Source organism: Castor canadensis, chromosome 4, assembly GCF_047511655.1.
Source record: "Castor canadensis chromosome 4, mCasCan1.hap1v2, whole genome shotgun sequence".
In the NCBI taxonomy this organism is placed as follows: Eukaryota; Metazoa; Chordata; class Mammalia; order Rodentia; family Castoridae; genus Castor; species Castor canadensis.
In genome coordinates, this window is record NC_133389.1 from 169,935,535 (window position 1) to 169,948,953 (window position 13,419).

Consider the following 13,419-nt stretch of genomic DNA (forward strand, 5'->3'; position numbering starts at 1 on the left):
GGCGCACGCAGACACCTGAACTTCTCCGCCCACTTTCCAACCCGCCCAAGAGAAGGCTGGGGGGCTCTGGCCGCCCGATCCCGAGGTGGGGGTTGGGGGGGGGAAGGAAAGGGGCCGTGCCTTGCTCTAGGTGGAGACGGACGGTCACCTGGACTCCCACGCGCCAAAGGCGGGCGCTAGGACCCGGGCGGCGCACCTGTTGGCTGGCGCCGGCCCCGCCCGCCCCGCACGGAGCACCGGGCTCGGGGTGCGCGGCTGGAGCGCGAGCCCGGGCCACCGACCCGCGTGGCTGCGGTGGCTGCGGACGGCGGAGCGCAGCCCAGCTCACCATGGCCGAGCTGCTGCGGAGCCTGCAGGATTCCCAGCTCGTGGCGCGCTTCCAGCGCCGCTGCGGGCTCTATCCCGCGCCGGACGCAGGCCCCCGGGGGTACGGCGCGGGCCCCCCGGAGGGCGCGGTGCGGACCCCCGAGGTCCGGCATTTCCTGGCCGCCAACTGCAAGGACGGCGGGGGCCCGGCCAATGGGCTGCGGACAGCCTGGACCCCGCAGGTAACCGCGGGCAGGTGTTCGCCGGGGAGCGGGGAGGAGACAGGACGTGATGGCACCGGCGACTCCCGGGTCGGGAACCCGGCGAGCCAGGGGGGCGTCCTCCTCGGCGGCTCCCCGGCTCCCGCTGCTGTGTGCGGACCTGGGGGCGACAGGGGGTTCCAGATACAGGATGCCACAGACACACTCACCCACAGCCTTTAGACGCAGCCTATTTAGGGACTTCCTACTTTAATTCCTTTAATGGGTGAGGGCACGTTCGTGTATATTCTACCAAATATGTAAGAGTTACGTAATCGAAAAGAGGAGCGGGGACGTCCTTGTCATTTCCCTGGAGGACGTTCTGAAAATCTTCCGGAATTCCTGAGTTGCAGCCCCATCCGCCTTCCCCGCGCGCACAAATGGGGGAGTTGCGGGGCTTCGTGAGCCCTTTACCTTGTTGCGCCCCCGACTCTAAGGACAGATTTCGGGGTCTACATTTTGCTGCTAAAAAGATTTACAACCTCCCTCCGCCCCCGGGAATGGCGTTCTGACAGCACCTCCCTTGTCTCTCTCTTCCCCAGCTTTGGGATCCCCGCTGCCTCGTGGGTCTTTTTCAGCGGGTACCAGGGACCTTTCACAGATGCTTGCAGAGGGCAGCGCCCCGCGCTCGGCTCCAGGCGTCCCGAGCGGTGGTTACACACCCACTGCAGCCTTGGAGACACCAGTGTCCTGGCAGTGCACAGGGACTGCAGGCGGGAGGGACCAGATGGGCTGCAGATAGCTGCTGGGGATGCTTGCTTACCCTGGCACCTGCAGAAGCTGCCCTTTCCTTAGGCAAAGTAAAAGGGATGGCAGATAATGACAGGAACAACACAACACGTTAAAATTTGTAATTCCCTTTTTTCCCACTGCAATTGCATTTTGGTCCTCCTAGAAGGTTCTGGTAGCAGGGAGTGGCATTTCCTTATCCATAGATTTCTAGGTTTAGTAAGTGAGGGATTAGGAAGAACCTGATTTCTGTGTATGGAATATTATGGGCTGTGAATTACAGAGTTTCTTCGGGAGGGTAGAGTTGAGTTGTACATTCCATTCCAGATAAATCCTCCTGTATAGTATTTTTTCTCCTTGTATTGTTCCTATTCTGTGTCATGCGACATGCCAGTATCTTTTAGGTGAGCTTGAGACACTGTCTTTTCCTCTTGCCTGCTCTCAAAAAAGGGGTAAGAACCAGTCGGTGCTTGAAAGGTGCCCTGGCATTTTCGGTGCACACAAGCAGGTACAGGCATGCACAGAGTTCTGCTGCTCTCTTCTCAAGCCTCTCCCCTATTTCTCTTATTCCGGAAACGGAGGAGTGAATTTTTCCAGGACTGCTCTTCAGTGTTTTACACAATGTCATTGGTAACAGGACTTCAAATTCCTCTTTCCCTTTAAAAGCAGAGAGGAGCATCTTGTTGCTGCTTGAAGTGCCTGGGTACAGGGGAGCCTAGGGGTAAGGTCCCACTTCCCATCCAACTACAGTCCCTATATAGCTCTTGAAGAAGTAACAGAGAGTGAAAAACCTCAAGATGAAAAGTGTATACTGGTGATAATGAGGAAACAGTGAACTGAAGTGCATTTGATAAAAGATATGTGTTCATGAATTTTTTTAAGGGTGGATTGGTTTCAGATGACTTGGGAAGGTTAATCCTTAAATGCGTGGGGAATTGCCAGAAGGACATGACCTCAGACCTGTCTGCAGGTGACTTTTAGGGCATTAAGAGGGGCAGTTAAGGAAACTCTCCCCAGGTAGCCATGCCTCTCTCTGCCTCAGGGCGTGGCCCAGGCTGTGGCTTGCCTGAACTGCCCTTCCTTCCTCTAAATATCTTCCACCCACTCTTGAGCTTTCAAAGATCACATTCTCAAGAGGCACTTTTCTTAGCTAGCACCTCCTTTTATGGGCTCTCCTTGCTTTGTGTGTGTGTTTTTCCTTGCAGTATTTATCACATTGTATAAATATATCAATGTATGGAAATCTGAGCACTACAGTCTTCCCAGTGGATATAAGCTCTAAGAATTCAGGAAATTTGTTCTGCTCATACTTTTCTTCCCATGGCTTGGCACCTAGTGGGAGCTCAGTGAATTTTATGAGTATCTGAGTACAGATTACAAGACTGTTTAAAATTTTTAAACAGTCAGTACTGAAAAGCAAATAAAAAATGTTTTTTCCCACATTAGCCTAGAAGGCAGTGCTAACACATTGACTTAAAACCATTGAAACAATAGAGAAGTTGTTCCCTTCATTGAAGTAGCTTTAAATCTCAGTGAATCCACATTTTTTATTTTGATTTTAATCCTTAACACTGAACAAGTTTGGAAATGATTAAGGATTTCTTCTACATATTCTCTTAGCAACACACACTTTTAGCTTAAAGATTAACTATGTCTTTTACAAACCAGGGCTGGGTGTGCCTTGCATAAACCTGTCATTGTATAAATGGCCTGGGCCTTAGAGATTGCTCTGTAGATCTGAGTCCGGAAGGGCTAAGTGACTTGTTGGGGACTTCCCAGATATCTGCACTGTCAGGAGAAACAAGATCTTTGATCCCCAAGTCTAAGTTTCTTCCTGTTATGCAAATTCCATGGAAAAATTCCAGGGCCTCACTTAGTTGACTTACTGAGATGGTGTGAAGTTTTGAACCTGGCTGGGCAGGCTGGTTATTGGATAGAAGGAGAAAGTATTGCTTGGAGTTTTTGATGTATCCAGTTTGCAGAATTAACCATGGGAGTCAGTGCCCTGAGCAAGAGTTAGGGGGTCCTAAGATGTGGCAAGGAACTCAAAAGGCCCTGACAAAATTGTGTTTATTTGTTCTGGGGTCAAGCCAATCTTGGATACAATGGTATTTTGGTTTCTCACATCTTTGCTTACCCAGCACAGTTGTAGTTAAACTTGGTGTTGCTTTTCTTTGCTATTACCTTAAGACTAGAAATGACCTTTCCAAATAGCATTGTGCTCAATAAATACTTTTTGGTAACTGCTCACCCAATTCTAAAGTTGAATTGGGAAGAGGGTCAAAAATAGCATATCTTTAGAAGTCTTTGCATTTCTATTTTCCTTCTTGAAATATTTGTAAATATTTATTTACAAAGAAATATTTATAGTCTCTTTGTCTACAAAAGCCCATCTTTGAGTTTGTTGGCCTGCTATCATGCAAAGAATTCATCCTGGGAATCAGAAGACTGGGATCTGTGTCACTTCTCTTGCTCTTTGTTGTCCTATCTGCAAAATTTACAGAGTAGACTAGAACCATTGTTTGCTAAGAGTGGCTATATTTTATAGTCACTTAGAGGAACTTTAAAAGCAAACCATTGTTCATGGTGGAGCCCAGAGAAGCTGCAGACAGGTGAGACCCACCTCATTAGTGAGTTCAGCATAAGGGTGGTGATGGCCAAAGGCAGTGGTCATGACAGCTGTGACATTTTGGCTTCATAATAACTAAACTGGCCAACAGGTCAAAGTTTGGATTATCTTTAGTGTTCAGGTTTGAAAGAGTAAATGAGCCACTGTGGAAATGTACGTTTGATTTTTTTTCTAGTTACAGACACCATCATTGTTCAGAGGAGAAAACACAATTTAATCAATGCCCACTTACCCCTGCCCAAAGGTGATTACTCAGGAAGTAATCAACCTGATTTTTTTCTTTTTTTACACTGTTGGGAATTGAACCCATGGCCTTAAGCCTGCCAGGCAGGCACTCTACCACTGAGTCACATCCCCAACCCTCAGCCTGGTTTTTAATGGCTTCATATTACTCCATAATATGACTATACTGTCATTTAATTGGCCTATTGCTGGCCCTTTAGGTTGCTGCCAGTTTTTGCATTGAATATAATTAACATCTTTGTGCAAGTATCTTTGCACCTATGTTTGTGATGTCTTAAATTTAAATTTCCAGATATGGAATTGTTGGATGAAGAATATGTATATGTTATGGATTCTAATAGATATTACCAAGTTTCCCTGGAGGCCGGGTATACCAGGATAAACAACCTATTTTTCCCATACCCTTGCCAGTGTTAGGAATTAATGCTTTCTCTACTCTTTGAAAAAATAGGCCACTTCTAATTATGTCTCATCTTTGCTTTGTTTACAATCATCTGTGGATAGGTACTGTTTCTCAGAGATAAAAAAATTAATAAAATTTAGTTTTGACCCTAGGGCGACTCCAATAAAATGGTGCAATGCAAAAAGTATAGACTAGAAGGATGACTGCAGAGACAGGCAGACCATCGCAAGGGTAATTCACCTTCCCTAGGGGAGATCTTGAAGTCTCCAGTTGAGGCTTAAAGAAAAAGAATTAAATAGACAAAAGTGAGAGAAACTCTTTTCTTTATCTGAAGTTCTCATGTGCTAAAACTTGAAGACACATGTATCACTTTTTTTTTTTTGGTTGTACTGAGGTTTGAAGTCAGGGGGTCTTGCTTATACTTTATCATTTGAACCACACCCCCAGCCCTTTTTATTTGAGTTTCTTTTTAGATAGGGTCTCCTCCACCTCCTAGGATTACAGGTTTGTGCTGCCACACCCACCCTACATGTGTCACTTTGGATGAATCAGCATTAGCATCAGTCAGAGTACAGCAGGAAATAATTATCCTACTTAAAATGGGCAATTGAAATACTTAAAATAGTTAAAATGGTAAATCATACATATATTTTATTCCAATTTAAAAAATTAAGGTGGCTCTACGCCACTTTTAGGGAACTAAGCATAGTCCTGATTTCTTTTTTTTTTTTTTTTTTTTTTTTTCATTTTTCTTTTATTATTCATATGTGCATACAAGGCTTGGTTTATTTCTCCCCCCTGCCCCCACCCCCTCCCTTACCACCCACTCCACCCCCTCCCCCTCCCCCCCTCAATACCCAGCAGAAACTATTTTGCCCTTATCTCTAATTTTGTTGTAGAGAGAGTATAAGCAATAATAGGAAGGAACAAGGGGTTTTGCTGGTTGAGATAAGGATAGCTATACAGGGCATTGACTCACATTGATTTCCTGTGCGTGGGTGTTACCTTCTAGGTTAATTCTTTTTAATCTAACCTTTTCTCTAGTTCCTGGTCTCCTTTTCCTATTGGCCTCAGTTGCTTTAAGGTATTTCTTATAGAGAGGGGCTGTGTCTATTGACAGCAAAAGAGTGCAGTAGGGAAAATGGTAATTTTGTAGTGTAGAAACTTGACAGACATTACCTTGGCCGGTGATCAAGGCTGACATCAGCAGTGAAAGTCATCTTAATGGATACTGAAATTATATATGCTTAATACGTATTTCGGGATATTCTGCAAATGCTACCAGTGTTCTTTGAAACTGTCGAGGTCATGGAAGCCAGAGCAGTTGATAAACAGTCACAGTCAAGAGGAGCCTTAAGAGACATGACAATGCAGCCTGGGTGGGACTGTGAACAGAATAAAAGGACATTTGTTGTAAAGTATGGACTTTAGTTACTGATGTGTCATTTTGGAAACACAGGTACTGTACTAATCTAAGATGTGGCTGGTTCCCATGACTCACGCCTGTAATCCTAGCTACTTGGGAGACTGAGATCAGGAGGATCACAGTTCACAGGCAGCCTAGGCAAATAGTTCACAAGATCCTCATCTCCAAAATAACCAGAGCAAAATGGACTGGAGGTATGGCTCAAGTGGTAGAGTGCCTGCTTTGCAACCATGAAGCCCTGAGTTCAAACCCCAATTCCACCAAAAGAACCAAAAACCCAAAATGTTAATTATAGGAGTAGCTGGCTGCCCAATAGATGGGAGGGATGTGGAGTTCAACAGGAATTTATACTGTCTTCTAAATTTTTCTGTAAATTTTTAAATGTTCTAAAAATAAAGTCTTTAAAATTCTAGAAAGAGGGAGTTAACTGAAGGAAGTTCAAATATGGAATCACAAATATGTAGGCAGGGTGAGAAAAATCAACATGAGAGGATGGAGCATTTTAAAACAAGCAACTTCAGCCTCAAAATACAAGGGAAGGGATTAGGGTTCTGGTAACCCCAGACCCAACAAGAGCTGAGCTGTCAGAAAGGGGTCCTTGACAGGAACTGAGGCTTGTAGCAGAAAAGGGGAGTCTAGAGGTACAACTTGCCTAGGATGCAAGTGCAGGGTTGGATCTCCAGCACCAAAGAAAAATAAATTTCATTGTAGCAAAAGGCAACCACAGCCAGGCAAGGAGGAATGAAAGAAATATACCTCAAACTCATATGCCTGCTTTCCCATGCTACCCATTGCCTTCTTTGGCCAAATTCTATCAGAACCCAGGGAGCTTGGGCACCAGGCCAATGCATGAAGCTGAGCCTCCCTGGAGAAAGATGGCTGTGGAGGTGGGAGGGAGAGAGGACCTAGAAGGGTGAGTGGGGACTTTCTAGCACAGGTTGCATAAGGAACTTGATGTGGCAATTCTGGCAAAAGAGCTGGGCTATAGCTAGAGTTTTAGGCTGAAACTTAATGTGGCTTTCTGCAGAATTTGGACTTCGTTCCTATGACAAGGGGTGGCAAATCAGTCTCATATTTCAATCCAAATCAGAATTAGCAACTTAGAGCACTGGGTTAAAAGGGTAGAGGGGAAAGGGTGCAGGGTTGATGGAATTAAGGGAGCATGGGGTGGAAGTCTTGAAGACACAGAGATACTAGAATCCAATGGCAGCAAATTCAGAATGAACAATCAGACCTTAATGTCTTTTTTGGGTTGTTCCTGATACTTTGAGTGTCCTCATACACAGAGGAGGCAAGCTACCACAGACAGCTTAAGATGTAGGTCACCATGTTGTGAATCATGGGACTTCATCATCATGGCCACAAGCTGATTGGATCAGTCACCGAGCCAAATGTGATCTTCTACAGGGTGGGTAGCATCTTAGGAAATGACTTGGCATGGGCTCCATCCATCTGGGATCTGCTGTTGGCAGGCAGCGACAAACAGAGCCAATCAAATTGTTCCTGGAGGAAGTCAGAATATGAGACCCAAACATGGAGACACAATTGCTGATGAGCCTCAAGAGAAAAAGAGGAAGACTGGAAAACAGAAGGCTTGAGACAAAGCAATTGGAATGCCAGAGTCGAGCAGAGGGCAGTGTACAACAAATGGGAGAAGCAGAAGGAAAAATTCCAAGTGGAGAAAGGAGCTGAGAATGAGCTACTAGAAGAACTGCGGGGTTTGGGGAAAGAATACCCAGGGAGGCCTTCTGGAAAGGCAGTTGGTCCTGTGGCTGCTGGCACAGTTCACTTGCTTTTTGAAGAGTCATACAACAAAACTCTTACTGCAGGAAAACTTTTAAGTGTCTCCCCACGGAACTGGGATGCACTGGACCCTGCTCTTTGAAGGACTTGCAGATAATTGCAGTTAGGTCACCATTTCCATCACTTTCATTGAGCTGGGAAAGCTGGGAGGTGGGGGAGAATAATAGGGAGCGTGGGTTAGAGCCCTCTGCTCACCTGTGTACCTTTAGGCTAAGTATGTTTTTGGAACATGGCAGGTATTTTACTACTGCCTGTTGAACGGAAGCACAAAAGACACTTTCCCCACTTGGCCTAAGTGTGATCGCCTGTTGCCTCCTTTCACAATGGAGGGCTGGGTAATTTTATCTCTGAACACTTTACCTGGCTGGGTCTTATTTTAACTTGACAGTGTTTTCTGGAAAACAGTGGAGGCTTTTGATGAATGAATAGCTTTTTCATTGCTTTGCTTTCTTCGGTTGGACACTACGAAGGAAGTATAGGCACTGCTGAAAACTTGGTTGGTAGTGAAACAGCTTTCAAGTTAAACAATGTGACTAAATCACTATGTTTAGGAAAGCTGTTGACAGCAAACGCAGTCTAATGTTAACTTTCCTGACTTACATTTTCCCAAAACACTTGTACTTCTGTTGTTATGGTTTTTGTAAGTGATTAAATCTTCTGTTGTCCTGGTGAGAATTATGTGTTGAAAACTGGGAATATAGCTCAAGTGGTAGAGTACCTGCCTAGCAAGCAGTAGGCCCTGAGTTCAAACCCCAGTACCACCAAAAGAAAGAAAGAATGAATTATTGTCTTCAGTAAAGACATTCTTGCATTTTATGCAGCACATGATTTTCTTGGGAGAAAACACCGACCTAGTTTCCAGGCAACACAATTATAGAGTGCTCCTATCTGTGTCAGGAATCATGAAAATGCTAAAATTTGAGGCATCTGTTGCTGGTTATTATTCTACCTGTCTGGTGTGATACATGACCCATACCGAGAAAATGAAACATTGAAAAACTTCAGTCGAGATTGAGTCACAATTTTTGTCCCCTTATCTTGCTTTAAACATAGAGTGGACTAATTGGCAGAGTATAAAACACTAGAGAAATCCTCAAACTGAGGTCACAGTGAATGAAGAGGAAAGGAGTTAACCACCTTTCCAAGGGGTGGTGGCGGGAGAGAGGTTTGGAAATCTTTGGCAAGGTAATAATGGTTTCCTTACCACCCCCCACTCACATCCTCACACACTCACAGTTTTGCAGTCTCTCATGAGAAAAAAACAGTCGATTCATCGTTGCTTTTATTAAGCTGGCTATTTGGTAATTGTGCCTTCACAAGAAATATCCTCTTGTATTGTCTGGGTATGTTCCGATTTCTCCAAATAGCAAGAATTTCGTTTCCATAGAATTCTATGAGAAGCTGTTGATCAAAGCAGATAATCCTTGGGACAGAAGGAAAATCCTTGGGACAGAAGGACATGGCGGAAAAGAAGGCTCCTAGGGACACAGTGCAGGGAGCAGAAAGGCCAGCGTTTAATTGGTGGAGAAAGGGCTTAGGTGAACATTTTTCAGTTGCAGTTCAAAACATCATTCTCTCTTGAAAAATGACTTAAAAGGTGGCTGTGAAATAGAATGTCAAAGGTTTTGCTAAAGGTGTGACAAGTGAAAGAATGCACTGTTAGAAATTGGTTGTTTTTCCTTTCTTTCTAAATTTTGATCTCTTGGTGACCTTTAGCTAAGAAGATGTCAAATATTTTAAAGTTAATTCTCCTAAATTTCAACCATTAAAGTAATACATGTTTATGTCAGAAATAGGGGAAGACACCAAAAGGTTTAAAGAAGAAAACTACAACCTTTTCATAATTTTGCACCCCAAGGAACGTCATGAACAGTTTATAGAGTATTGCTTCCTTTTTTGTCAACATATAGAATATTTAAGTAATGAACAGTCTACATACATGCAGTATTGGAATTAATTAGCTTATTTCTACTGGTATCACAAACACTCCCCACACACTGAATAGTCTTTAATTGTTTGATTTCAGTAGATGCATAATAATTTATTATTTTACCATAATTTCATAATATATGCATTTATGTCATTTCAGTATTTATCTTCGCACTTCTACTTGAGTCCAAAAATTAACAGGCTTATTTCACCAATCCTTACATCTTCCTTCATGTCTACTGCTGAATTACTTTCTGGAAAATATATGTCAGTCATTGCCCCAGAGCAACTCAAGTCCGCTGGCCTGTTTCCAGCACTCATCATTACCTTCTTTGGTTGTTGTTGTTTTAAATTATAACATAACTTTTACAGAGTAAGTGCAAACTTGATAAACCTTTCAATGTCTGTGTCATTCAAGTGAGGACATGGAACAATCCCTGAGGCTCAGACAGCGCCCTCAGGCTCTCCATAGTGGATACCATTCTCATCCCCTTTTCTCCTTCTGGCTCTGCGAAATAGTTTCACCTCTTCTCGAACTCACGTAAGTGGAATTACATAGGATGCGTGGCAGTAGTGTTTACAGGTTTCATGCCACATACTGTCCATCGCACGAATGTATGATAATTTATTTTTTTACTGTCTGTAGACATTTGGGACTATGAGTAAAGGCAATATCAAATACTACCTTAAATTTTGTTAATTTAAAACTTAATAACTTCAGGCTTAAAAAATGCCAAAGTAGTAAAAAAAAAAAAGAGTTCTTGGCCCTAAAGTTAAAAATTCTCCTAATATTAGCATCATATAAAGCCATAGTATATTCAAAACAAGGAAATAGTACTTAATATGGGCTTTATCCTGATTTTATTAATGCCCCTCTAGTGCCATTTTGCTATTCTGTGCTTTAATCAAGAATCATAAATTCATTTAGTTGACATGTCTCTTTAGTCCAGTGTGGGTCGATTCTTTAGTCATTCTTTGTCTTTCCAGGCAAGTTATCTTACATAATACCCCTCAGTTAGGGCTTGTCATATTTTCTCAGGATTTCATTCAGGTTCTCTGTATCCGGTTAGGAAAATACAAGCAAGAGACTGTGTCCTTAGTGCATTGTATCAGGAGGAAAATAGTGTGCACTTGTTCCATTACCAGTGATTTTAAACATCATTAGAAGGGGGCCTTCCAGGTTACTGTTTTTCTCTTTGCAATTAATCAGTACCATGAGACTGATATTCTCAAGCATTATAAAGGTCCCTTTTCTCTGCATATTTCCACCCACTAGTAAGTGGTATTTAAAAATGTAATCTTCAACCAAAAATGTCTTTTTTTCAAAATCAGAGACAGGAAGGTAAAACAGGTCCTTGTCTAGGAGTTGGCACCAGGGTAAGGAGGGAGGATATAAGGAAAGGGTGTAGGAGGGCGAGTATGATGGAAATGTTGTGCACTCATGTATGAAAATGGAAACAAAACAAAGCAAGCTGTTTCATGTCTACCATAAAAAAATAAAATAATGAATTTACTTAAAATCAATTAAACATTATCATTTTCATATTCCAGTTGGATAGTTTATCACAGGTATTGCAACTGCTTTAGTAAGAATTTTCAGTTTCAGTTACTGATGAATTAAAGTATGTGTTACCGACAGTTGTCAATTTTTTCACATTTTCAGTTTTTTATGCAAAAATGTTTTAACTATTAATATTGTGATTTATTTTGCATCAGAAATTAAAATTTAAGGAGCAAATTTTTAAAAAAGAAAATAGAAAACTGAGACGTATTGAAACTATTCCAAGTTGGGGAAGGAGAGATAAAGGAGAATGGTGGAGGGTGAATTCAATTATGTTATATTGTAAGAACTTTTGTAAATGTCACAATGTGCCCCCGGTGCTACAATAATGTGACAATAAGCCAGGCCCCAGTGGCTCACGCCTATAATCCCAGCTACTCAGGAGGCAGAGATCAGGAGGATCGTGCTTCAAAGTCAGCTGAGGCAAATCGTTCTGGAGACCTTACCTTGAAAATACCCAACACAAAAGCAGGGCTGGCAGAGTGGCTCAAGTGCCTGTCTAGCAAGTGTGAGGCCCTGAGTTCAAACCCCAGTACTGAAAAAAAAAAATATATATATATATAATATTATGAAATGTAAAAAAATATGATGTGCCAATTTGATAGTAAAGTAAAAATACTTCGTTATTTTACTTTTCTATTTCCTTTATCTCCAACAAGGTTAAATATTTTCTATGTTTAGCAAATATTCCTGTTACCCTTCTTGTTAATGTCCTTGACCGCTTTTTGCGCTCTGATTTTAGTGGAGATTCTTTTCTTACTGGTTTTTGATGATCTGTTTAGCTTGTCCAATGTGCATCAAAATCTTCCATTGTAAACCACTTAACAAAAGCATACAATTAATATGTCTCTCCCATGGAGAAATATCTGGAATCTGATGGAGAGACAGAAACTCCCGTTCAGGTATCTATGGGTTTAGATAAGTCTTCTTCCCTGTTGTGCTTGCAAATATGGCTATGATTTGTACCCTATGAAGTGTTTATGATATTTCAGGAATCTTGGAGAGGAACTGGGGTTTCTGAAAGGGTTAGGGAAAGCATACAATCGCTTGCTGCTCCAAGCCAGGAAGGCAATGTATGTTTAGGTGGCATTACTCACAAATTATAATAGTATGATACTGAAATACAAAAATAAATTGGTTCTGCTGTGCTTCTCAAGGGGAGGCAGACAACTCTGGAAGCCTCACCTGCATTCTCCTAAACATGGTCACCTCTCTCTGGGTGGCTCTCAGGGTGGCCCCAGGACTGCCTTATTTCCAGGCAGTGTCCTTGGACAGAATGAAACGACTGTCCCCATTCATTTCATAGTTTATTTCTGAATAATCATTACTTTTTGGAGAGAGAGGGACTAACACCCCTTGGTCAGTTAGTCTCGCCTCCCTCCAAGCCCATCTGATCCCACGTGTCATGCTTTATTATCCAGAACTTTTGCTTCTCAAGGAATTGTGTGAAGTTTTCCAGCATGATGGGTCTAGCCCGGATGTTTTCCTGCTTGCCACCAAGTACCATTTAGGAGAGAAATGGGATTTCCCATGCTCATTCTTAGTGCTGCTTTGATGTAGGTAGGTGTGCTCACATAGATTATGGGACTGAAATAAGTCACAGTAGGGCTCATAAACACAGTACCCTTTTCTAGATTTAGAATGACTTATTTGGTAATCAGAGCTTTTTTTTCCATATCCCAGACACAATCGACTCACCAAATGAATACTTAGTTATGGAAAACATTACTTTCGAAAAGAGAAACTTGTTGATTTATTGCTTAAAAGTTAGTGTTTAACATACACTCATCGTGCAATTCACAATTGTGGTCCTGGGCATTGACCCAGAGGTAGGAGAAATTATTTACACAGAAATCTGTACATGATTATTTATAGCAAATTAGTCAAAGCCTGAAAATAGTAAAAATGTTCCTCAATAGAAAAATGGTTAAATAAACTACTTCATACCCATACCATGGAACCCTACTAAGCAATGGAAAGGAATGAAGTATCGATATTGCCATCAACTTAAATGGATGTCAAAGAGCATTACGCTGTGTAAAAAGCCAATTTCGAAAACATATCACATACTGTATGGTTACATTTACATACCATTCTTTTGTGGTACAGGGGTTTGAACTCAGGGCCTTG

General features: G+C 42.4%; 1 protein-coding gene across 2 annotated transcripts in view; it reads left to right on the forward strand.

The window, feature by feature from the left end:
* The first annotated feature begins 215 nt into the window (after window positions 1–215).
* Sgpp2 (sphingosine-1-phosphate phosphatase 2) overlaps window positions 216–13,419 on the forward strand; it is a 103,479-nt gene continuing 90,275 nt past the window's right edge. Inside the window, exon 1 of one of the 2 annotated variants that reach the window (XM_074071836.1) lies at window positions 216–548. In XM_074071836.1, coding sequence (XP_073927937.1) covers window positions 330–548 — 219 coding nt within the window. In that variant the 5' untranslated portion in view covers window positions 216–329. The remainder of the gene's footprint in view (window positions 549–13,419) is intronic. The other variant, XM_074071835.1, reaches the window with a different exon arrangement.